The 25,628-nt window shown below is 39.8% G+C and overlaps 1 protein-coding gene and 1 non-coding gene across 4 annotated transcripts in view; both read left to right on the forward strand.

Annotated features, from left to right (window-relative positions):
* DYNC1I1 (dynein cytoplasmic 1 intermediate chain 1) overlaps window positions 1–25,628 on the forward strand; it is a 314,065-nt gene that overhangs the window by 202,520 nt on the left and 85,917 nt on the right. For all 3 annotated transcript variants that reach the window (XM_060632523.3, XM_060632522.3, XM_060632525.3), the window contains one exon: window positions 3,999–4,124. In XM_060632523.3, coding sequence (XP_060488506.1) covers window positions 3,999–4,124 — 126 coding nt within the window. The remainder of the gene's footprint in view (window positions 1–3,998; window positions 4,125–25,628) is intronic.
* Window positions 12,139–12,292, forward strand: LOC132679969 (small nucleolar RNA SNORA62/SNORA6 family). Its single transcript, XR_009610448.1, has one exon. It is a non-coding gene; the product is annotated as a small nucleolar RNA SNORA62/SNORA6 family (small nucleolar RNA).

Here is a 25,628-nt window from a genome sequence, read left to right on the forward strand (position 1 = left end):
TTTTAAATAATTGTTCAGATATTTGCTTTTCATTTGAGAGTAAGAAAATAGGACTAGTCATGTTCAAACAAACAATGGGAAAAGGCACATAAGAAGGGACTTTGAAATCATAAAAGCTTGCATGAGATATGAGTTAAATCAGTATCTTTGGGATTTGTGATGCCAGTTATAGAAATTACATGAAAGGCATTTCACTGGTATTTTACTAAAACTCTCCCTATTTTCAAAATAAGCTTTAAAGCCAAATGATTTTAACTATTTTTAATGGAAAAAAGAAAAAAAAAACAAGTGGGAGCCAACTATGAGACCCAGATGTGAAGCTGTGGGATATTATTGCAGACACATCTGGCTGCTCATTGGTCACTGCGGCAGGGCTGTTGGTGTTTATAGAGTTGCCTTTCACATGTGACATAGTTAAACTTCAGATGGACAACCTGGAGACTTCTGTGTTTATCTGGATATTAGTTTCTTTGAATGGGCTTTGAATCAAAGGCCTTTCCTAATGGGCTTTTGATTCAGCCACTGAGGAACGTTTTCTAATAAAGAATGATTACTTCCCCTGGTGGCTGCATACGTGTGTCTTGTAGGATTATACTTCCTCCGCACCAACCAATTGTAACTTCCTGCAGCTTTCTTAAGCTGAGGTTGCTGCAAAATTAATAAAGCCACCTAGAAGACTCAGGTTTAATTGTTTTTGATAGAAAAAAAGTTGATGTTTAAAGTTATAAGGACCATCTTCTAATAGAAGATGTATGTGTGGGTATATGTATATGTGTATGTATGTGTACATATATATGTATGTATATAAATATATGTATGTATATACATACACACACACACACACACACACACACATATATATATATATATATATATATATATATATATATAATAGTGAGAAAGAATGGAAAATTAAGTTATCTATGAGCAAAGAGTGATATAATCTGCTATAATCCTGATGCTATTTTTAATGGTGCCGCCTTATGGGAATGCCAGGTAGGAATGGCATTTTCATGAAATGGATTCTAACTCATAAACACCCCTCACAAGATTCATCCCCAGCTTGTTTAATTACACACACAGCACAGAATTCACACAGGGTAAGTAGGTATTTCTGTTCACTTTAGAGTCCTTATTATTTTACTCATTGTGGTTCTTGCACTTATGCTTTTAATTTTGACATTATTTGACAACAAAAGATTAAATATAATGTCTTTCTACTGAGCACAGAGTCACTAAAATAAAAACAGCATCTGTATTTCAACAGATTTTGACACAAGTTGATTATGTGCTAGAGGTTACAAGATACTAGATTTAAAACTTAATAAGAATAAGTCCCTATACCCAGAGAGCTTACAAACTAGTAAGAGACATAAGTGGGAAAACACCATAGTACAGTTTGACAAGTGCTCTAATGGGGGAACACACAATAATGCTAAGGGAGCCTATGAGAGATGAGGAACGGTGGTAGAAAGTTAGGATTGTTTGAAGGACTTGATTCATGTGTTGAATTTTAAAGAATGAATTAATGTCAGGAGTGCCTGGACGGCTCAGTCAGTTAAGCATCTGACTCTTGGTTTTGGTTCCAGTCATGATCTCACGGTTCATGGTTTTGTGTCCCACGTCAGGCTTCTCACTGCCAGTGTGGAACCTGCTTGGGATTCTCTCTCTCTCCCTCTCTCTCTCTCTGCTCCTCCCCTGTTCATGCACTTTCCCTTTCTCAAAATAAATAAATGCTTAAAAAAAAAAAAGAGGGGCGCCTGGGTGGCTCCATCGATTGAGTGTCTGACTTTGCTCAGGTCATGGTCTCACGATTCGTGGGTTTAAGCCCCGTGTCGGGCTCTGTGCTGACAGCTCAGAGCCTGGAGCCTGCTTCTGATTCTGTGTCTCCCTCTCTCTCTGACCATCCGCCCCACCCCCGCTTACTCTCTGTCTCTCAAAAGTAAATAAATGTTAAAAAAAAATTTTTTTTAAAAGAATGAGTTAATGAAACAACACGTAAGAGGTATTCTAGTAAGAGTGAGTATTAAACTCCTAGGCATAGAGGCTATACCTATGAACCCCAGAACTAGTCCATGAGGGTGTGGGGGTTGAGGAGGGAGGGCAGGTGGTAAGAGATTAAGCAGAGAAGGTGGAAAATGACCGATCATGAAGGACCCTATATGACCTGGAGAGTAATGATGAGCCATTAAAGTTTTTTAAGCAGAGGAGTGACTTAGCCCAATGTATGTTTTGTAAAGTCATATTAACAAAGGATGGAGAATGGAGTGGTGAGGGTAGGGCCTGGAAAGTCTGCAAGAAGGAAGCTATTTAGGCAGCTGTAGCTTGTATTCAGATAAGAAATTAGTTTAGGAGATCCTCCCTTTATGGGTGGAAGGAAAATATGCCTTTGAAAGGTTTTAAGGAGGTAGTAAAACACAGTAAATGGGAAGTAAAAATGAACATGGAGTGTCTGGTTTGGGCAGCTAGGTGAATGTTAGGTGAAAGGCACCAAAAAGAGAGTACAGTAGAAGAGTAAGAGGTTTTTATAGAAGGCAATAAGCTCATTCTTATGCATTTTGTATGCATTGTATCTGATGTGTCTATGGATAGCTCAGAGAAATCTCCAGTGTGAAAAAGACCTGTAGCTGAGAGAGAAATCAAGGCTAGAGATATAGATTTGAACATTGTCAGCATTTTAAAGCTTATTAAAGTCATTGGAGTAGATGAGATCACCCAGGGAGAATGTATGGACAGAGTTTTGTAAAAAGGGCAGAAAACAGTCCACCACTCCACTGGAATATAGGTGTTAGAAGGATAACCTATAGCGATTAAAAATAATGGTGAGGAAAAGAATCAGGAGAGAAAGATGTATGGAAAACAATATAAGAGAAAGGAGGGAGCAGCCCGAATGTCAGATAATGCAAAGAGACCCAGTAATGTGTGTGCAGTTTGGTAGTTATCTGTGACTGTGGTAAGCACACCTGGAACACTGGAAGCAGACGGCAGATTGTAAGAGGCTGAAGTAGTCATTGGTATTAAGTATGCCACAACATAAAAAAAAAAGTGCCATTTACCAACAGACACATGAAAAGGTGCTCAACGTCACTCCTCATCAGGGAAATACAAATCAAAACCACACTGAGATACCACCTCACACCAGTCAGAGTGGCCAAAATGAACAAATCAGGAGACTATAGATGCTGGAGAGGATGTGGAGAAATGGGAACCCTCTTGCACTGTTGGTGGGAATGCAAACTGGTGCAGCCCCTCTGGAAAACAGTGTGGATGTTCCTCAAAAAATTAAAAATAGAAAACCCTACAACCCAGCACTAGCGCCACTAGGAATTTATCTAAGGGATACAGGAGTGCTGATTCACAGGGGCACATGTACCCCAATGTTTATAGCAGTGCTTTCAACAATAGTCAAATTATGCAAAGAGCTTCGATGTCCATCAACTGATAAATGGATAAAGAAGATGTGGTTTATATATACAATGGAATACTACTTGGCAATGAAAAAGAATGAAATCCTGCCATTTGCAGTAACATGGATGGAACTGGATGCTAACTGAAATAAGTCAGTCAGAGAAAGACAGATATATGTTTTCACTCCTATGTGGAACTTGAGAAACTTAACAGAAGACCATGGGGGAAGGGAAGGGTAAAAAAATAGTTACAAACACAGAGGGAAGGAGGCAAACCATAAGAGACTCTTAAATACAGAGAACAAACTGAGGGTCGATGGTGGGGGGGGGGGGGGGAATGGGTGATGGGCATTGAGGAGGATACTTGTTGGGATGAGCACTGGGTGTTGTTTGCAAGCGATGAATCCTAGGAATCTACCCCAAAACCAAGAGCACACTGTACACACTGTATGTTAGCCAATTTGACAACAAATTATATTTTAAAAACAGTGTCATTTAAATGATGTAATATAGCATGTGTCTGTAGGAATAAGGAAGTTTCCTTGTGTTGGCAATTTGACATAATTCATCCTTGTGACCTTTTCCATCCAGTACCCCGAGCTGATGGTTGCTTCCTACAACAACAATGAAGATGCTCCCCATGAACCAGATGGAGTGGCCTTGGTCTGGAACATGAAGTTTAAGAAAACCACACCAGAATACGTCTTTCACTGTCAGGTAGGAGTCAGCATAGTAAAAATAACTTACGTCTCCTACAAGACCAAATATAGTTCATGCCGCCTTGCATCTATCTTATGTGGAGAGGAAGAACCCAGTATAAAAATGGAATTGTTGACAGTTTTGGAAAATTCCCCCACAGTAACCTAACGTTTGGGGAAAGTGGCAACTCTTTCCAAACAGTTAGGAAGCCCAGTCGGGGACTGTGTGTCATTTTCTTTCTATTTAAAACAGCCCTCATGAGGATGAGTTTATAAAGAGCTCACGCTTATGAAGAAATCCTGGTGTACCACTTCCTCTGCTTAGCAGCAACATATGCTTGCCAACCCACGTGGACATCCTCAGATCACTACCATTTCAAGCTTCTTCCTCTCTTTGAGATATAGTTCAAAGGAACTTGGCCAATTTTAAGTTTACAGGTGCCATCTTGCTTCCAGATAATAATGTTTTTGTAGTTGGTGTAGGGGAGTACTTATCATGAACCTTTCTTGAATTTTGAGAAATGATCATTTCAAACAGTTTTGGATATTTTACTCCTTGTGTCTTTTGACACATTTGTCTTCTCTTCTATTCAACACAGTACAGGCTGAGATCTATTTTACACTTGCACACATTCAGCTTTGCTTTGTTGCCATGACTCTACCTAAATCATAGGCCTCTGCAGTGGCCAATACACCAACCCCTTTATTAATGTTCCTATCCTGTGATTATGCATAGGAAAATACAAAACAAACATACCAGCTCAAAGTTTCAGTTCCTCAAATATTACAATTCAGAGGTATTGAGTGGCAGATTACTCTGAATACAAATACACCAGCTGAGGAGGGTAGGTAAACCTGTTGATATTTGGAAGCTTAGTGACATTTTATATCTAAGAGCTGAGTATCATTTTGAACTAAAATATGTTTAGACTTAGAACATTATCAGATATAATTTGGGGAACAGGAGCTGCTGGAATAAAAGTCCCAGCTTCAACCTGATTGAGTAACCTCTAACTCTGGCCATGTTTTTCTAATTTACTATCTTAAAAACAACAAGAAGTCTAGGTCGGCATAGTAAATAACCCTTATTTTTTGGACCTTTGAAATAAGAACAGTTTTTTCTTTCTTTTTTTTTTAAGATTATCAAATTTGTCAGTTTGATATGCTCTTTCTGTAAACATAGAAGCACAAAATCCTAATTTTGTTCAGTTTTAAGAAGTTTGCTGAATTACCAGGAAAATACTGAAAGGATTATGGGATAAGCAGAAGCACATTTTTGTAAAACAGTGCCATTTAAGCTACTTTCATTCTGTTAAAGGCTTATCTTGATTTTTTAAAAACATGAGGTAACACATTTTATTGTTTTGCTCAATGTACATGTCTATCATATTTTAAATTTATTATATTAACTGGCTATAGGTAGCCTGTGACGATAACCACTTAATAATATGCTTACTATTCACAACATTGCGTCGTAGTAAGGGTCAATAGGAACCTAATAATGCTGAATGAAAAAGCAGACTTCCTAGGTCTTTGGAATTGCCTGGAATTTTAAAATTAACTATTTTATCACACAATAGTTAATACCAGTATTGACTGAAAGGAGCATCTTCTCTTTCCTGTCCTGGTAACTTTGGGATCATTTACTGAAGATTTCACCAGTGCACATTTAATTTCATTTTTAGTTTCTCCCTTAAATGATCCAATATGTGTATTTAGAAGAAAATAAACTCCTGATAAAAAAAAAAAAAAAAAAAAAAAAAAAAAAGAGGTACTCTCCATATCTGACCAAAAGATGTTGACTAAAATATCTCCGCTATCCCCCAAATTCCTATTATTATCTTCACTTCTTCTGGTGACCAGAAGGTTCTAAACTCTGCCCAGCCTTCTCACTGGGAGAAAAGTGAGGATTCTAATACTTTTAAACTTTGGAGTTGGTTAAATGACACGTGCAAAAGACCATGAGGACTCTGATATTCTAGGTATCAAATGATAGCTACAGAATTTAACCACACACATTTTAAGATATTGAACATCATGACTGTGCTACTCAGATATAAACAAGTAGTTCATATAAATGGCCCTTCATATTCATGAGAGACGCATTTACAAAATCTTAAGGAAACCTAATTGCTAAATACCATCACAGTACCTAGTTTCTGATCCTAAATTATTTCTCTTAAATTGACCTAAGTGTAGGGGGTAGAATGTATCACCAACTTTGGGAAGGTGAACGGGAAAGAGCTTTGATCCCTCTCTGAAGTGGAGGAAAAGGAGGAAGTGGGCATAGCCAACATTATTATGAAGCCCTTCTGAGGATCCCTGCTGTATTATTAGTCAGACTTCTCCAGAGAAATAGAACCAATAGGAGATAGATAGATAGATAGTTAGATATAAAGACAGAGACAGAGGTTTAGAATTGGTACTTCTTCAGGAAACTGGTCTTTGCTCTTAAGGCCTTAAACTGATTGGATGAGGCCCACCCACATTATGAAGGATAATCTACTTTGCTCAAAGTCTATTGATTTACATGTAAATTACATTTAAAAATACCTTCATACCCGCATTTAAACTTGTATTTGACCAAAACCTGGGTGCCATAGCTTACCCAAGTTGACACATAAAATCAACCATCATACCTGAATTTCACCTCAGAGCGATCCAGGAAATCAATGTCTTTAATAACTCCTGGAGTCCTACTAATTCCATATCACTTTCGGCTAATAAGCAAATATACCTAGAGAGATCAACCTTGAAATTATTAGACTTTAAGTGAGTGGGAGCTTTCCTAAGACATGAGAAAAAGCAATAATTTGAGGACATGGAGAATGTCTCCATGACATTGAATTTATGAAAAAAAAAAAAAAGGTACTAACACGTATTGAGAATCTACTCTATATCTTTACATTCACTGTCATAAAGCCCTGTTACTCTCCTGATGAGAACCCGCAGCTCAGAGAAGTCATGAAACTAGGGCAGGTATCTGTGAATAGCAAAGCCAATTTTGAAATCAGGTCTTTTTTACCACAAAGCACATGTATTGCCTCCTGCCGCATTAGTAGGGGATTCAGCCAGGTAACATCTCTAGCTATGTGTCATGGGGGACGGGTGAATGGAGAAGAAATGGATCAGAGCTGTTTTCACCTTCTTATCTGAAACTGCAATCACCTGGACCTCTAAGAACTACTGATGTCTGCATTCCACCAACAGAGATTCTGATTTCATTAGTCTGAGGTCCAGCCTGGGCATTTTTAAAAGCTGCCAGCTCGTTTGAATATGCAGGAATATGAATATGCAGGAACCACCAGGATGTAGAGGAGATATGAAGAAAGGGGATGATAAGGTGGCAAAAGTAGTTGGCTGTTTTATTTGGAAGTGTGGGACTTTTCTTCTTGCCCCACATGTCCCTTTTCCTCTTTGACCCAAACTAGAGCTCTGTGTCTTGACTTTATTTCTCTGACACTGATCTCCTACTTGACTCAAACTGAGAAATTTCCTAACCAATTCCCCTGCTCCTGCCCCTTCCCACTTACCCACCCTCACCCTGGAGACCCACACTCTTTTCCTCAACTCACTCATTGCTGGGATCTGCCTCTGTGGTGAATGATCAGAAGACCCAGAGTTGTTTTTCCAGGAATGGGCTCAAGACCCCCTTGAATATGACATAGAGAGAATATGAATTGGAGAGTACCATTTATTTTGGGATAGTGAGACACCTTGCTAAGTGGATATCCTTGAAAGTAGGATAAAAGCCAGGTAATACCAGTAGCTACCAAAAGAAAACCTAAGTGCTATAATATTGAGTATGCCTGAGCTAGTGGAGACCAAACCAGGGGTAACTTGGCAGCCAGGGAAATCATAGATGAGTTAGCGGATGACTATTGTGGGGGATGGGGAATAATAAGGGCAGTTTGGTTACCATGCGCTGAACTCAAATAATTTACGTTTTTTGTGCTTCTCCCTTTATCATCTCATTGATCCTTACAACAGGGAAGGAGCCAAGATGTTACTTCTTTGTTGTACTTGAAGGGTTCTGCAGCTCATGAGCAGTAGAACCAATACTGGAACCAAGGCCCATTCTACCAGCTATATCATGCCATCAGCTAGGCCATGCTCCACAGTGATGGGGCCAGATGGGGCTTGAGAGCAAAGGCTGTGTAGTTCATACAGGACGTATTTTCGGCAGCGTGCCATTTTATAAGAGATCAGTTAGACATGGCCTTTACCATGGCTCTCCTTACCATCTTCTCAACATAAAGGAGGATTTGGAGAGCCCACAGAATTAAAATACATACGATAAAAACCAAAATCCCAACTCACTGACCTATCACTTTTCTTCTACATCCTTTCTGATCTTCCGTAAAATTTACTTACTACAACTGGTCCCTTCTAGACACTATCTCGCTGAAATCAGGTAGTCTGAATGTGCTTCCTCATTCATCTGTGATGTTCCAGTAATTTCAAAGTTAGAGAGTTTGCTTAGTAGGAAGAAGGAGTGTAGATAGGAAGAAGCAATGGGTGCCTTTTGATGACTATACTGTTATCATTTTTAAATATTGCGTTAGTTATCCATTTCTTGCTGATCTTTGTTGATTCTTCATAATCTCCAGAACACTATAATTGCAAACAAATCCAATAGCTCAGAAAAGCATTATTTCAGGCCCTAGAAAGCAAATGCAGAAAACACAGACATCAGCTCAGTGTTCTTTTGCAAAGACTGACAGGCTTTTATCCTAATCATAAAAAGATTGCAGTATGAAGATTCGTTTCTCCCTGTTAAGAAAAGCAAGGCCAAATACCTTTTACTTCCATGGGCAGTTTCATGTCTTTGCTAAACTGAATTTTTAGTGTGGGCTCTGGTCCTGCATTTTCTATTTTCATTTCTGTAGGAGCTGTGTCCATACTTGGAAAACATTGGTGGACTGTGCATAGAAATCAGGCAGTCAGCCCACCACACAGTCTGGCAGTGCTCCTGACATCTTCTGTAGTGGCTTGCACACACTGTCATTAGATTATGCATTCTGACCACCCTGCATTGCTTACCCTGGTGTGGTCTTTCTCTTTTAAATGGAATGAATAGAATCAGGAATATAGATCTTAGAATTATCTGCATTGAGGTAAGTGGAAAAGCTATATTTAGAGGCTTGGCTTGGTCAGAGGTTTTTATTTTTACTTTTATTTTTTCCTGATTTGGTTTCTTTGTTCTTAGCAGTCTCTTTGTAAAGATTATTTGACAATGGCCTGAAACTGACAATGACCTGAAACCCTCCTCATTTCAGAGGGAAAGCAGAACCGGGAAGTGGAGTGATCCCAACTCATTTCATTGGTGCCAGTGTTTAAAATCCTCACTTAACTTTCTTCTTATGTGTGGCTTTGCTTCTCCTTAAGATTCTGTAAAGGGTACAGATGAGATTGCAATTCATGGCTTTTGGCCTTCCAGTGTTTGGTTCTGGATGAGGTTCCTGCTGACCGTGAAGAGAGCTGCCCTCACGAAGAGTGATGATAACACAGGAGGGAATGTAGACTGGTGGTCAGCAGGGGGACGGAAAGTCAGGACTTGCAGCCCTGGTCCTAGCTGACCACACTGCTGAGTCACTTGGGGGAGTCATCGAGGCCATGTTGTCACGTTGTGGAAAAGAGACTTCCTGCCATCTCAATGGAATTATGAGGTTTATTGCAATGAACTTGATTTCTTCTCCCATCAGTTTTTGTCCCTTCCCCAGCCCAGCTTGTGGTCCATAATCCAAGTCAACAAAACAGCTATAGACACAAAGACATAAATTAATTTAAATGCATCTTCCAAGGAGTATTATGACCAGAGAATTGTTAGAATCTCGCTCAGGGATTTTTATTTTACTTAAAGGAAGGGTAACTTTCATATGGCCTGGCTGATAAAAAAAAAAAAAAAAAAAGGAAAGAAAAGGTATTTTCTAAGCTTTTCTCTGGAATATAGCAAGGAGAGGTTACTTAGTAGAAGTAAAAAAGAGGAGGGGATTATGAAAATTAATAACAGGAAACTTCACTAAAATAGTCAAGAGGTTTTGACAGGGGGAGGTCTCATGCATGCCCTATGGCTCATAGTCAATTGCAGACCCAAGAGGAAGAGACGGACTTGACCTTGCACAAGGATGCTGCTCTACTACTCCAGCAGGGGAGGAAGCACTTTCCTCATCCCCTGCACGGGCAACAGTCAATGAAAAGCCACCACACTTTGAGCTCCCAGGTTACTCCAGTGGATTTTAGTTCACAACAGCCTTCCCAATTTACCCCTTTTCTCCTCAAAAAGCATGCCTCTCCTTTGTTCCCCCTCTTGCCTACGGCTTTGCTACACCTTGTTTGTCTTGGATTGCAATTCTGTTTTTTCCTGAATAAACCCATGTTTTGCTGGTAAAATAACTGGCAGTTTTTACCTGTAAGGGTAACAGGATGAAGGAATAGAAAGTTCTCTGACAAGTAGGACTCTATATTCAAAATGAGTTCCCGGGGTGACAAAATCAAAGTATATAATAGGTGCTTAGTCATTAGAGAACAAAGTGGACAGACAAAGAACATGCTAACTAATGTAATTAAAACCCAGTTTTCATTGTGATGATGGAGGTACTGCAGGCTGGAGAAGCCCGGAAGAGGACACCTCAACCATTGCTGTGTAGATCGTGATACACTTTTTGAAGTACACAGTTATGGAAAATTGAAGAATGCATATGGTGTAAATGTAAAATTAAGCTCTTACAAAAAAGATACAAGTTATATAGACGGGACAAGAGGAACAGCAGCACAGCGGCTGTTTTGTGCCTTTAGAAAAAAGCCTAAGGGAGTTTACATGTACGTGCTGAAATGAAACACGGACATTCGGAAATACTTCTTTTATACCAATTGAGTATGACTGGTCTGATGATTGAGGCTTGAGCTAGACACTGATCCTTATTAAATCAAACAGCAGGGGCTTCTTTTTCTCTTTTGGCCCAGGAAGCTGGAAGCAGGGAAAATGCCTTGCCAGCTCTCACTCTTTATCTGCCCTCTTTCTGGAATCTTCTCCCCCAAAAATAGCACAAACAGAATTGATCATTGGAATCCATCTAGGGAAATTAGAATTATCAGCAGGATTATAGCAAATGGATTGTATCGTAGACGATCCATTATCTGAAAATAGCAATGAAGGAGGCTGTACACCTTACGAGGGACCAAGTGAGCTATTTGATACAGAGAATGCCATGAGAATACACCTTTGAACAGATCATTTCTTAAGTGTTTCCTTTGTCTTGCCATCTCATATTGCAAGTGATCATGCTGCAGTGTAATATTATGATGAAACCTGAGACTAACTAGTGTCTGCTCTGCCCCATTCATGTGCATATATTACTGAAGGCACAGAACCCCAACACTGAAGATTTATTCAGTCCTTGAATGCCCTTCTTTCCTTTCCCATGCCCTGGACTAACACTGTCTGAACTGGGCTTTCTCCAGGTGTGCCTCATCAGAGAATTGCCCCAGGAATTACTGATGCTGTGCAATGAGAGCCAGACGGCAATATGAGCAAGCTTTCTAGCCTGTCCCTCCCTTTGTCCTCACCACTCTGCCACCCAGCCATTCACTGAGGTCAGAGTAGCCTCGGTCTAAGGGGAACGGGTGTTCTCAGGGAACGAATTCTATTTACCTCTGAAGATTATTGTCGGGATAAAAGAGATTCTATAGGGGTATTAATCTGCTGGGGCTGCCATAAAAATTGCCATAGACTGGGTGGCTTAAACAACAGAAAATAATTTTCCCATCATTCTGGAGACTGGTAGGCCCAAGATCAAGGTGCCAGCTATTTTGGTGTGGTGAGGATTCTCTTCCTGGTTTATAGACACCTGCCTTCTGGATATATCCTCACTTGGCAGAGAGAGGGAGAAAGAAAGCAAGCTCTTCTGGTGCCTAATAGCATCATGAGGACTCAACCTCATGACCTTATCTAAAGCCAATTACCTCAAAAGCCCCATTTCCCATTAAAAACACATTGAGGGGTAGGACTTCAACATATGTTTGTGAAGGAATCTGGACATTGTGAGAGCTTGGAGTTGAGGCTGCTGGCTGGCCGAAGAACTCACAAGTGTTGGTAGTGTGTTACATGAAGGGCAAGTCTTTTGCTAACACCACAAGGCTCTCTGGCCCAACGAGTGGAGTTTGATAGTAATTCTTTCTACAAGTAAAAAAAATGTGGGGGATACAATTTGGTTTATAGTAGTAGGTGAACATTTCTTTACATATGGTTGTTTCAGTATCATTGCATGATGGTCACGTGGGAAGAAGCTTAAACCTTGGCATTCTTATTTTTCTTGCTTGAATATATTCCTAAAGAATTTCACCTAACTTAGATTCATTCATTCACTCATTCACTTATTCACTCATTCAACAGATATTTATGGAGTATCCACCATGACCAGGTCCTCATACAGCAGTTTGCTGGAGCTGGGAAGAAGCTGCCTCCCTCCCCAAGAGCTATTCACTTTTTCCCAGTCCCCACCATGCCCTATTTCCCATCACTCGGCCAGTTCCCCTCACATTGGTCATATCCCCGGTCAGATCCCTGTGTGTGCTTTTTGTATGATCTGCCAGGTGAAGACGGAATCTGTTACAATTCCAAAATTCTCTTATCTCAATCATTTAAATGTTTGTTTCATAACTTGATGATGATGAGATACTTACTGGGTCCTAGGAGACAGGTAAACACTATATAAGGCCATACAGCCTGGGATTGTAATTTGGGTCCCACCACCTAGAAGCTCTATGACCATGGGCAAGTCATACACGACAGTAAAATAAATGAATATATATAAAGCACTTAGTGGCAGGCACAGAGTATGTGCTTGCTCAGTGTCAGCTACAGTGATGTAACATGCAGGAATGAAATTCCAAATATGTAGTAATCTGTATGGCACCATCCAGATAGCACAGATGTGGCCCCGCTTTGTATTAGGTGTTGCATCTGTAGTTGTTGAATGGGGGAGACGGTGACTTAGGCGTGCAGAAGGAAGGGACCAGGGTGACTGGAAATCAGGGGAGCACTGGGAGAACATGAGGAAGGCATCTTACCAACAAGCACAAAATGATCTTGAAATTTTGATAACGGGTAATGTTGTACTGGTGTATGGCTTCAATATCATCCCTGCTACTCTGCTTCCACCATGTGCTAGGTACAGATGTATTTGCTTCTTTGGCTTAATTACTCATTCTGATTGCCTCAGGCACAGGCTTCATAAAGGAACCCCCTGGTCTCTACATAGCTCATATGGCTTCACTGAAGTCTATATAGACTAGCTGGCCATTTGCCATACTGAACCCACTCTGGAGACCCTGAAGCAAGAGTAAGGAAGATGGGGTTGACAAATGTTCTACTTTCCTCCAAGACCAAATTAGCATGCCTGTTAAGAGCTGTCCCTCCTAAAGACATATGACCCAGGGCCCCCCTACATGGGGCTTTCATTCTCTGGAATATCAGACTGTGCTTTTCCTTTATCCTTCATCATTTTAATATAGACAGAAGCAGGTTTGAAAGAATATCAGGATGGGAATGCAAGCTGGTGCAGCCACTCTGCAAAACAATATTGAGGTTCTTCAAAAAACTAAAAATAGAACTACCCTACAACCCAGCAATTGCCTACTAGGCATTTATCCACAGGATACAGGTGTGCTATTTCGAAGGGACCTATGCACCCCAATGTTTATAGCAGCACTATCAACAATAGCTAAAGTATGGAAAGAGCCCAAATGTCCATCGATGGATGAATGGATAAAAAAGATGTGATATATATATATATATATATACAGGATATATATATATGGCGTATATATATATGGTATATATATATACGCTATATATATATATATGGCATATATATACTCACACACACACACACACACACACACACACACACACACACAATGGAGCATTACTCGGAAATGAAAAAGGATGAAATCTTGCCATTTGCAACTATGTAGATGGAACTAGAGGGTATTATGCTAAGTGAAATTAGTCAGTCAAAGACAAAAATCCTATGACTTCACTCATATTAGAGCTTTAAGAGACAAAAAAAAAGATGACCATAAGGGAAGGGAAACAAAAATAATATAAAAACAAGGAGGGGGACAAAACAGAAGAGACTCATAAATATGGAGAACAAACTGAGGGTTCCTGGAGGGGTTGTGGGAGGGGAGATGGGCTAAAAGGGTAAGGGGCACTAAGGAATCTACTCCTGAAATCATTATTGTACTATATGCTAACTAATTTGGATGTAGATTAAAAAAAAATAAAAAAATAAAACAAGTTAAAAAAAAAGAATATCAGGAATTCTTAAAAAAAAAAAAAAAGAGTCTCGGAAGGAATCCTCTCCCTCAAAGTTGTGGCTATGGAGGATGTCATTTCGGGAAAGGAAACAGTGAACAACAGAAAGGTGGGCTGTAGTATTGCCCCAGGCCACATTAGCACCCACTGAGAGTGTTCTAGGTGCGACCACCTCTGAGAGGAGTGCTAGTGCATTGCTTTGGCATCTTTATCTCATAAGCACAGATCCATTTCTGGAATCCAGGCCATTGTATTTCTTAAAAATAGACCTTTTTTTCCCCTCTACAAACTTGACCAAAACCTTTTGATTTATGTGTATCTTTAAGTTGCCTAATATTTTTGGATGAAAGTGGTTGTTTGAACATGCCACGTCATTATAACTTACAGAGATGTACATATTCCCCATTAGTCACATTATTATTTTAATTGATTTCAGACAATGACTCTCAACAAAAGGCTATCCATTCCATTTTTTTGTGATTAATTCTTGAAATTACCTGAAAGCATTATTATTGAAGAGACTCCGTGGAAGTAGAATCATCATCCTTACTTCCGGGAGAAGTTTTCTAACCTTTGTTGTAATAAGTAGTCTACACTTTGCTTTTACCATGCTTGTATTTGATTTCTAATTTTTAAAGGAAATGGGCATTATTAGCCAAAGAAATAAATAAGGTGTTGCTTTTCTTAGGCAAAATATTTAGCTTAGTCAATTTTCAGTTGTAATCTCCTTATAAATGTGTTGAGTTCATATCTTACATGCCCACAAATCATTGTTGCCATAATAATTTTATATCTACACTTTTTTTGTTGTGGTTTCTAAAGCTGATATGTTTTCTTCTAATGAGTTGTTTAGAAAGTATTCCCAGCACCTACATCCAGTAAGGTGGGTTATTTAAAAGTCCTTCTCGGGGCACCTGGGTGGCTCAGTCGGTTGGGCGTCCGACTTCGGCTCAGGTCACGATCTCGCGGTCCGTGAGTTCGAGCCCTGCGTCGGGCTCTGGGCTGATGGCTCAGAGCCTGGAGCCTGCTTCAGATTCTGTGTCTTCCTCTCTCTCTGCCCCTCCCCCATTCATGCTCTGTCTCTCTCTGTCCCAAAAAATAAATAAACGTTAAAAAAAAAAAAATTTAAAAGTCCTTCTCCACTTCTTTTTTTTTTTAATTTTATTTATTTATTTTTTAATTTATATCCAAATTAGTTAGCATATAGTGCAACAATGATTTCAGGAGTAGATTCCTTAGTCCTTCTCCATTTCTTAATAACTTGGTCTGACATTATGTTGAGTAGATGAGATAAAATTTATTCCTTATATGCAATAAAAACCTTTGTTTCTTTAAATAAGTTTAAAAAAGTAAAATAAGTTTATTGTAAATATCGTCTTCTGAAAAAAGAAAGGGACAGAAGCAAAAACTGCACACAAGTGCCCACACTCATATAAATACACACGCACACACCCAAGACTCTAAAATCCTAGTCAAAAGCTATATTTCATAAAAGAGAATTATAGTAATGTTGATGGTTTGCCAAAACCTCAAGCAGTGACAAAATCCACAGAGTGTCCTGAAAAGGATGCCTTTGCAAAACCATGCCTCTCCAGATGGTTTAGATTAGAGATGTTTAAAAACACATGGCAGCATTAGTTTGGTTTAGAATTCATAGTTAATTCAGTAGATAAAATAATGCAAATTTGAAACCCTAGCCTGTGTATCAGAAAAATCATCAAATCTTATGATTGCTCTTAGGGGAGGTTGGTATGTGATGTGTTGATTTTTAAATGATCTAATTGAAATAATAAAATTAAGGAAGAAGGGGTAAAAAAAAAAGAAAGGATTGAAAATACAAGAGTATAAGTAGAAACTTTCTTCCCTGCAGAATATTTATTCCTTTGAGCTGTCATATCCAATCAATTTGTATGGGATTCGACAGCCAATTGTCATTTCCTGAGATAAACTATGTAAAGAGGTTGTGTTACAGAGACAGCATGAAAAAAAAAATAGAAAAAATAACTCCAGAGCATGAAGCAAAGAGAAGTCAAAATGTCCCCCAAAGTGCTGCCAAGATCGCCTCACCTTGCTAAGGATAGTTGATAAGCAGCTTACACGCAAGTTTTCCCTTTGGCTTAGTCAGCGTTTCCCCCTGCACATAATGTTTCGTAAACAGAGTGCTCTTGTCAACATTTTAGTAAATTATTTTGCCTTACATGTGGTTTTTAATCTCAGTGGGGGCTGTGTGTGGACACTGATGTCACACACTGTGTTCTTCCACACGAGATGTGTAACAGTTACCCTGGGCCCCCGAAAGGCTCCATCACTAAAAGCCTGGCTCCCACTGTCCCTTCCCTTGTGTTTAAAATCAAAGTATCCCACCTTCTGATCCCTCAGTGAGGCAACCAGCAAGCAGGTCCTAGAAAAGAATTTTTGTATGGGAACAGTACTAATTTAGTGATGTGTATTATCGTGTGTCCTACCTGCCACACAAATAAAAGCATTCAACTGTGCTAAAATTGCCGCTAGAAGATTGTGCGTGCAAGAGTTCAAAGCCTTTCAGAAAATACGAGACAAAGATTCTGCAAAAATAGAATCAGAAGTTTTCCCACAACAGTTGATGGGATTCAAAGGGCTTGACTCTCAAAGGTGGCACAGTATTTTTTTCCCCTAGAAAGAAACACATTTTGAGTGTTTTCTAAGTATAAAAACTAGAATTGTGGCTTTTAATGTCTGGAAAGAGCTCCACAGTCAAAGCAAATGTGCTCTGTTAGCAGCAAAGTACAAGCACGCACGCACGTGCATGCGCGCGCACGCACACACACACACACACACACAGAAATGTAGGCGAGAGAGGACAGACCCTGTGCACATACTTCGTGAGCATTCATGGAGATTTCCATCATAAATTTAATTGAATTCTGTTTGAGCAGCAGAGACATTGCATTGGCCAATGTTAACTACTGACCCATAGTTCTGCATCCATACCCATTTAATATTTGTAACCAGAGATTATATTTTTGTTGCATCTTCTAATCATTTTTAAATGGAAATCCCTAGCTAAGTCAAATTACCATTTTTAAATAGTTTAGCCATGTTGTAATCTAAGGGGTGTAGGAAGGGATTTTTTTGTTTTCCCTTTTGCTTTTCGTGTGTACATTGTTTCTCATATATGGGTTAACACTCTTTCCATGAGACCTATTAATATGCAGAATTGTAGAATCTCAGAGTTTGAAGGAAACTTCGTGATTTTCTGGGCCAACCACCTATTTGATGCCTGAATTCTCTCTAATTCTTCTCGATTCTGTCTTCCCCTGCCAAGTCGTCATCTTGCCTGGCTTGAGCATTGCTCATGCTCCTGTCCCAGAGCAAACCATCCCATCTCTGGCCAGTGCTGCAGAGTTTTCCAGTGTGCTTGCAGCAGAATGGCATTTTGTCTTAAAGGATTATGGATCACGGACAGAGGCAACATGACCTTGGAATGTCAAGGGGAACAATCCCTCAAGCAAGGCAGCTGACTTTGGGTTTCTGCAAGAGTGGGGATGAACACATAAATACAGTATTCTCCCTCCCATCCCCTTCTTCACGTGTCTCACCATCTTTGTCCTCAGCTGGCTTTCTTTGACATCACTTCATTGAAGGTGTAACGACGTGGTATCAACCCATGGCCATTAAAATTGATGAGACTTCACTTTGGGGGAAGGTGACCAGTGGAAGGAGAGTTCTACCTGTGCTCTACCTTCTCTCCTCCCCTGACCTCCCAAGCCACACTTTTGATCATACTGTCTACCTGCTTCATGGCATCTTCTTTAATGTGTTTGCTCAAATTATGAGGACTTGCTAAGTTTTGGAACTGGGTTTCGTTGGATTTTCCTGTCTCTATATTGAAGCTGCTGAGACAGGCTTAACACAAACCTCCTGCCTTTAGAACATTATAATATGTTCTCCCCTTTGTGAGGGGGACATTTGAGCCAAGTTCTTTAAAACATCACAGATTCAGACAACATGGAGAAAGGCGGCCAGTTCTCAATCAGAGATGGCTCACTAAAGGAGACCTTGATAAATAAATGAATTTTTTTGAAAAGCAAATAATCACATCCTCTAAACTATTTTTTGTATATATAGGAATTTTCATATATCAGGTTCTCTGCTGATTTGGGACATTGTTACAGAAATACGAAAATATATGCACACCAAGACTGTGTGATAAACTGAACTAGTAATCAAATGTCAGAGGCCTGACTGCTTTAACGAAGAGTTAGGAAGGTTTTGTTGTTTATATGCTATACTTCATAAGTGGACTTTTATGAAATGCTTGAGGGACTCAGAAATCATTTGTTCCCCAACACTATTCATTTAGTTAGAAAGTACTATTTTTCAGACAGTGTAAAGGGAAGCCAGTTATCCTTTATTCTTCTGTGGTAATTTCACAGCTTGTTAGGCAGCTCTTGTTTCCTAAGAATAATATCAAAACAAATGGGAGAGAGGAGTCTTGAGCTTCTCATACCTATATTATTTCAACACCACACTAAAAATATTTCCCTCAAAACCCACATGGATTTCTTATGTTCATATCAGGGATGCTTATCCTGAGAGATCCAAGACTGTTGAATCTTGTCTATCAGTAGAGTGCATTCAAATCATAAGTATCTTAATTACTGCTCTCCACCTCAAAACTCCTCCAAAGCAAGGAAGGATATATGTGAACAAATACATAATATATCGCTATTCTGCATAGTTCCTACTGAAACCTTTTAATGAGCATAAGTATGACTGGTTCCTATCAACAATATTTGGGCACATAATTCTGGGACAGCAGAGAACTACTTGATATGATACACCGGGAAGAATGAAAGTGCTGACATAAGGCAAGGCTTTCATTTTTACTTACAGAATACAGTTTGCCATACTGTTAAGTTGATGGAAGGTCAGCGCAAAGAGAAGCACTCTAAGCATCCGTACAACCTATTTTTCGAAAGTCTAATGGATTTTTGTTGCCTAGTTCACCTATAACAAAGTAAGAAAGATGATGCCTTGGAAAAGAGGCAATATCAGTTAAAGCAAAGTTTAGTATAAATGCCAGGACTGAACATTAGAATTTTTATGTGCCCAAAGCCTGATTCCTTGGAACCTGAATTTTCTCTCTATCTCTGGCTCTGAGCCCAAGGGGCCACGATCCATTTCACTACTTCAGCCATTCAGTGACCACCTGTGTTCCAACAGTGAAGTCAGACCAAGAGGAAAGGAGGGTCACTGGGCTGCCCAGATCCATGTTCACTCAAGCTGCTGTATTTATTATTCCACTAGGGAATGCTCTGCCCTTGAAGGCTGATCCGATGAGGGTGGGATCACAGGCAGCAGGTATGCCATGAACAACAAACCCATATTCTTAACATATGTTTAATTTGAGAAACTCTCCTCCTTTAAAATACCTCTTGATTTTAAATCCACATCCTGATTTGCCCACTCTTGTTACCGTTTTCTGCTGCCTGTTCTGAATTAATCCTTTGAGGTGGTCATTCCCCGGAAAGAAACAAGGAAAATGAGAAGAGAGATGTAAAGTTGGGAATGTGAATGAAAGAGAATGGGAGAAAGCCGAGGGAAGGGGATCATTAAGTAAGTCTGTTTTCGTGAGCTAGGTTTCCTTTGAGCCGTGTGAGACAGAAGAGGCAGAAGAAGAGAAATACAAGGAAGAGGCCCTCAAAAGGTTACCCATTAATATCCCTGCTGAAGAATGGAGATCATTTTTGCAGTGGAGCTCAATTTACAGAGATTAGTTTGTTTCTTCATCGTCCTTCATCTCAAAGAATTGATATAATCTAAAAGTGGTTAAAATTATTAAAATAGTTTCCATAGTAGAAAATTAAATGATTTTACTAACTGTCAAAGTCAGTGTTTAAACTGAGATCATTTGAATTATATTTTATATAGTGATCATGTCACTGGGATGTCTAAACATTCTTTGTAAAAGCAATAATCCCTGATTCTGATTTTTCATCCACAGAAAACTGATTGAAGATTAGAAATATTAGCCACCAGTTGCTTTTATTTGTAAAACCTACAGAGGAGGCTGCTTTACTTGACGAATTCTGAATTAAAATACATTCTCTACCATGGAACTGTTAATCCTCTAGGAGACTTTCTATGAGTGTCTTAGCTATATTTTCAGCTCAGAGGATTATAAAACTGCTTCAAATACTTGATTTGGAATATATTTAAAAGGGAAATAGCAACATCTTATGCTATTAAATATATTAGCAACATCTTATGCTATTAAATATATTATAAAATAGAAAAATATTATATTGCTTGATGTCACCGAATTCATTTTCCCTCTATGTATTAGTCCATCTATCTGTCAAATCCTGGCTTTCCTAAGCCACACCAGACTGATTTAATGAGGTCTTGTTAACAGCATAAACCATACATCTATAGTTCTCACCCCATCTGCAACTTAAGCTCTCTGGGCTCTTCAAATCCTCCCTCTTGTTTTCTGGGCCTTCCCAGTGGGAGTCACAAGTATGTTCACAAATAAGGTCTCAAGGATGGCCTATGATGCTAAAGGCAGCTTGCTGGACCTCCAGCATCCAAGCCCCGCCACTTTCCCCGATGCTCCCACCCCATCAGACACCAAGGGCTTGCCGTCACACACCTCCGGAGCGAGCTTCACAGCCATGTGCTGGCTTTCATTGCTGCGGAGCCATTGTTGCTGATCGTGTTCCAGAGCCCTGAACAGCCCAGCAGCTTCCAGAACAAGCCAGTCAGGGTGTGGTCCACAAACAGGGAGACAGAGATTCTCTCCCCTAAGTGTGTAGTCTTTATGTCAAGGAGGCCTTAATAATACATGGCTCCAAAGTTCATAATACAAAGTACATAATACATAATACATAATACAAAAAAAATACAGTTTTTATATTTTACCAGTAGCATCCTAATGCTATTAGAGTTCTGGCAGGCCCACCCCATGCGCCTGTTCTTCATGATTATCCAAATTGCGAACACTGCTTAGGCCCAAACTGGACTCCCTGGCTAAGTTTAATTCAAGGTTGAAATGTAGTGATCTTTACTTCAACATCGGAATGGACTGCATTTTATCCAGAACAATTGAACAGACCTTTATTGTGCCTAGCACCCTGCTTAGGTGCCAAGGCCACAATGGTGAATATGGTCTGTACCTTGCCTATGAGGAATTTATCCCTGTTCTCTTAGGTCAAAAACAAGAATGAGCGATCTGCAGCAGATTGCAAGCTATAAAACTGAAATAATTAGTGCATATTTTACCCAGAACACCCCCCACTGTGGGGGTCATCTGACTTAAGACTTAGTGTGAAAAGGTGAAAGTGGTGTGGAGATAGGGATGGTTAGGTTAGTTTGTGGAAACAGCCTTTGGAAGTCTGAGCCAGCTTGCATTAGGAGGAGGGCGACCTCACATGAAGAATACCTACCTCCTACCTCAAGATCCTGCAAATGGTTTGGGGATGGGTGGTGAACCACAGGTATGCCTAAGGCTGGTTCCTATTAGACAGGGAAAACTAGAAACCTCGCCTTCCCTCATCCTTGCTGTGGAATGAAACCAATAAAGTCAGTTACTATTTAGACAAGTGAGTGAATGCTGTCCGTTTGGGAGAGAATGTTCCTGGGGAGGAACTGACCAGTAGAGGCCACTGAAGGGCTTTTGGGGACAGGGGGAGAACACCACTAGACAGTAGTTCAAGTAATGCAAGAATCAATGGCAACTCTGTTAACATCATTAAGTTAAGTCTACCTAAATCAAAAGCATAAGGAAAACCTTACCTTTGCATATATATTTTTGTCATTCTGCAAATAAAACATGTAGTTCAAAATCTGGCACAACGACTGTCTACACAGACTGAATTCTATAGCAGAAAAATACCTAAGAGAAGTTTGTATTGCCAGATGCTTGGCATCATGTAGTCAAAACATTTGAATGTGTTTTAAAATAGTCTTCCAGATGTGTGACAGCTTGTAGCTAGCTATACCCTAGTCTACAGTTTGGAAAGGGGGGTGAAAAACTCAGGTAGTTATTCAAATTATACAGGACAATGAAACTCTCATTGCCTTCCTAGCCTCATTGCCTTAAAAAGTTGTAGGGTTTTTGGGGTTTTTTGGTTTGTTTTGCCTTTTGACAAAGTTCTTCACCTCTACATTTGAGCTGGCCAATATAGACATAGATGGAACTTTCCACAGTACCTCGTATTTGCCATGTGAAAGACATTATCACCACCAAGTTACAGCATTTTCTGACTCCAGGAGTAGTTATTTAGAAATTAAACTTTATTTTGTGTTTATTTTCCCTGCCTCTTGATGTTAATTCCGGATCAGTTTCTTTACATTTTAAGGCTCATGATCAAGAATATGGAATTAAATAAGGAAAAAAATACGTATTAGAGGTTTATTTACCTTTGAACTAGATTTTCCCATAAATTCACATTCCTTAGTGAGAGCCTATGTGCTGTGTCAGACCCACCGCAGGAAGCTTATATGTGCAAACGGTAGGTTTTAAATATTTGGTGATCTACTAGAACTGCAGGAAAAATTATTTTGGAGAATTTACACCTTATAAGTCTCGCACAATTATTTCCTCTAGGCCACAGAGAGATATATTATTTGTACTTAAGATAACCAGTAAGTAAATCTGTGGACTTTGTCACCGATATAATGTGGTGTGGTTGGTTGCCAGATTTAAAAGAAGAGAATGCCTGGGGTATTGAATGCTGAAGTGTTGTTGCGTGTCAATCAAGTTTTCATTACTTATCCCTTATTGTCGTTATCTTAAGTGCAGTGTTAAATTAATTTACAATTATTCCCAATTACTCTTTGATACCAGTTATATATGCTGCCTTGATAGAATTGACATTAAACAAATACAGTAGGTTGTCATCCCTTTCTGAATGTTACAGTTAAGTCAAAGATAAGACAGGATTCCTGTAATTGCTTTGACTGAGAAGTGGTAGAAATTTGCCCTAAATGACACAAACTAACCTGCATAAAATATCAGTTGCTTCAAAATAATTGAAAATTTCAAAATGAAAATAGGTAATTGTCCGCCACTAAGGTTCCTATGGGTTGCCTGCCAAAATCATCCTGAAACTTTACCTGTGTTGGTGGGAGGAGGATTGGGTGGCAGTTGGAGGTAGTTTGCTGTCATATATATTTTAATGCCAAGAGAAAAACCTGAAAGAGTTTTGACAGAAGGTGTATGGGTCTTGATCGACATGGTGGTTAGTAGCATCTCTAGTGGGAGAGCAGTTCAGGGACTGTGGCTTCGATTTGAAGCATTTATTTTGGAGGGGAAGGTACATGACTTGGAGGTTGTTAATAACAGAACGAAGTTTGGGTTTTCACCGGTAGGATTGCAATATGATGCATGCATCTTTACTTCTGCCTGAAGATTCCCACCCTCTCTTCTTTGTTGGTTGATCTGTTTGCAATGGTAATTGGAGAAAAGAGTTGAGTATGAGATGGGATGCAAGGGAAGTAGAAAGGGGTTTTACATCTCTATTCCGGCTCCGTTTTTGTCTGTATATGACAGTGAGCAATTCACTCAACTTGGTCAGGAAAATCTGTCACAACAGATTATATTCTGTCTACCAGATGAAAGAGAGTAAAATAGAACCAGCATGCATTTTTAAAGCCTAAACAGGGTCAGGTGAGCATGAGCCTGAATGAGTATGAAGGTTGTAGATTTGAGCGGGATCAGAAGTGTACATGCACACGTGACCATGACTTTGGTTAGTGATGGGTGATGGGAATTGGCTAACCTTACAAATAACTCAAAGTATTTACCCTACCGTTTTTGCAAAATATTTACAAGTTGATCAAATACTTATTGAACACTGTGGTAGGCAGAAAGAATAACGGCCACCCAAAGATGTCTACCTCCTAATACCAGGAATCTGTGAATATGTCCCCTCATGTGGCAGTTATGTATATGTGATTGAATTAAAGATCTTAAGAAAAGATCATTCCAGGTTATCTGGGTGGGCCCAATGTAATTTTAAGGGTGGGTCCTTATAAGTGAAAGAGGGAGTCAGGAGAGCCAGGCTTAGAAGGAAGTGTGATGATGGAAGCAGAATCAAAATGATGTGATAGAAGAAAGACTCAACCAGCCATTGCTGCTTTGAAGATGGAGGATGGCTGTGAGCCAAGAAATGGGGCCAGCCTGTAGACTCTGGAAAGAAGGCAAGGAAACTGATTCTCCCCTAGAGCCTCCAGCAAGGAATGCAGCCCTGCTCTCCCCTCAGTTTTAGTCCTCCTAGCCTCCAGAAGCATAGGGTAATAAGCTTGTATTGTTTGAGGCCACTCAGTGTGTGGTAGTGTTACAGCAGCAATAGGAAATGAATACAAGTACCTACTAGTTCTCAGGAACCGTCTCAGGCACAAAGCTCAACACAGAAAAGAAAAGCATACCTCTTGCCCTTGTGAGGCTTACAAGTCCAATATGCCCAGTATTTTGCCCATGAGGACGTTAAGCCTGATAGAATTAACAGGATTTTCGCACAGAAAATTGGTCTTGATCACCAACCCATGAATCTCTACACATCCGTAGTCTATGAATAGGAGGGGTAAAAAAATCCCATCCTGGTCCTCCCGCACAAATTTCATGTGTCACCCTAAAGACTGCTGTCTTCCAACCTACACAGGAAACAGCTTAATGCCAATCTCCTCGTTATTTATGATAGATCATCTATAGATCGTAGGATGGATCATCTGTAGAATAACAGTCCTGCTTTTGCATTCTGAAGAGCTGGAGCTACCTAAAGCCATTAAATGAAAAGGCCTTTTCCCTAGGACAGTGGTTCTTTTTTTTTTTTTTTTTTTTTTTTTTTTAATTTTTTTTTTTTCAACGTTTTTGTTTTTTTTTTTTTTTTTTTTTTTTTATTTTTGGGACAGAGAGAGACAGAGCATGAACGGGGGAGGGGCAGAGAGAGAGGGAGACACAGAATCGGAAACAGGCTCCAGGCTCCGAGCCATCAGCCCAGAGCCTGACGCGGGGCTCGAACTCACGGACCGCGAGATCGTGACCTGGCTGAAGTCGGACGCTTAACCAACTGCGCCACCCAGGCGCCCCAGGACAGTGGTTCTTAACCTAAATGAAGAAAGTACATCCTAAAGGAGTTAAGTCACGTGAGCAAAGTCACACAGCTGTACCACAAGCCCCTGCTAGAATTTGAGTTTCCTGACCCCCTTTTCAGCCTC

The sequence above is a fragment of the Panthera onca genome, chromosome A2, assembly GCF_046562875.1.
Source record: "Panthera onca isolate mPanOnc1 chromosome A2, mPanOnc1 haplotype 2, whole genome shotgun sequence".
Taxonomy (NCBI): domain Eukaryota; kingdom Metazoa; phylum Chordata; class Mammalia; order Carnivora; family Felidae; genus Panthera; species Panthera onca.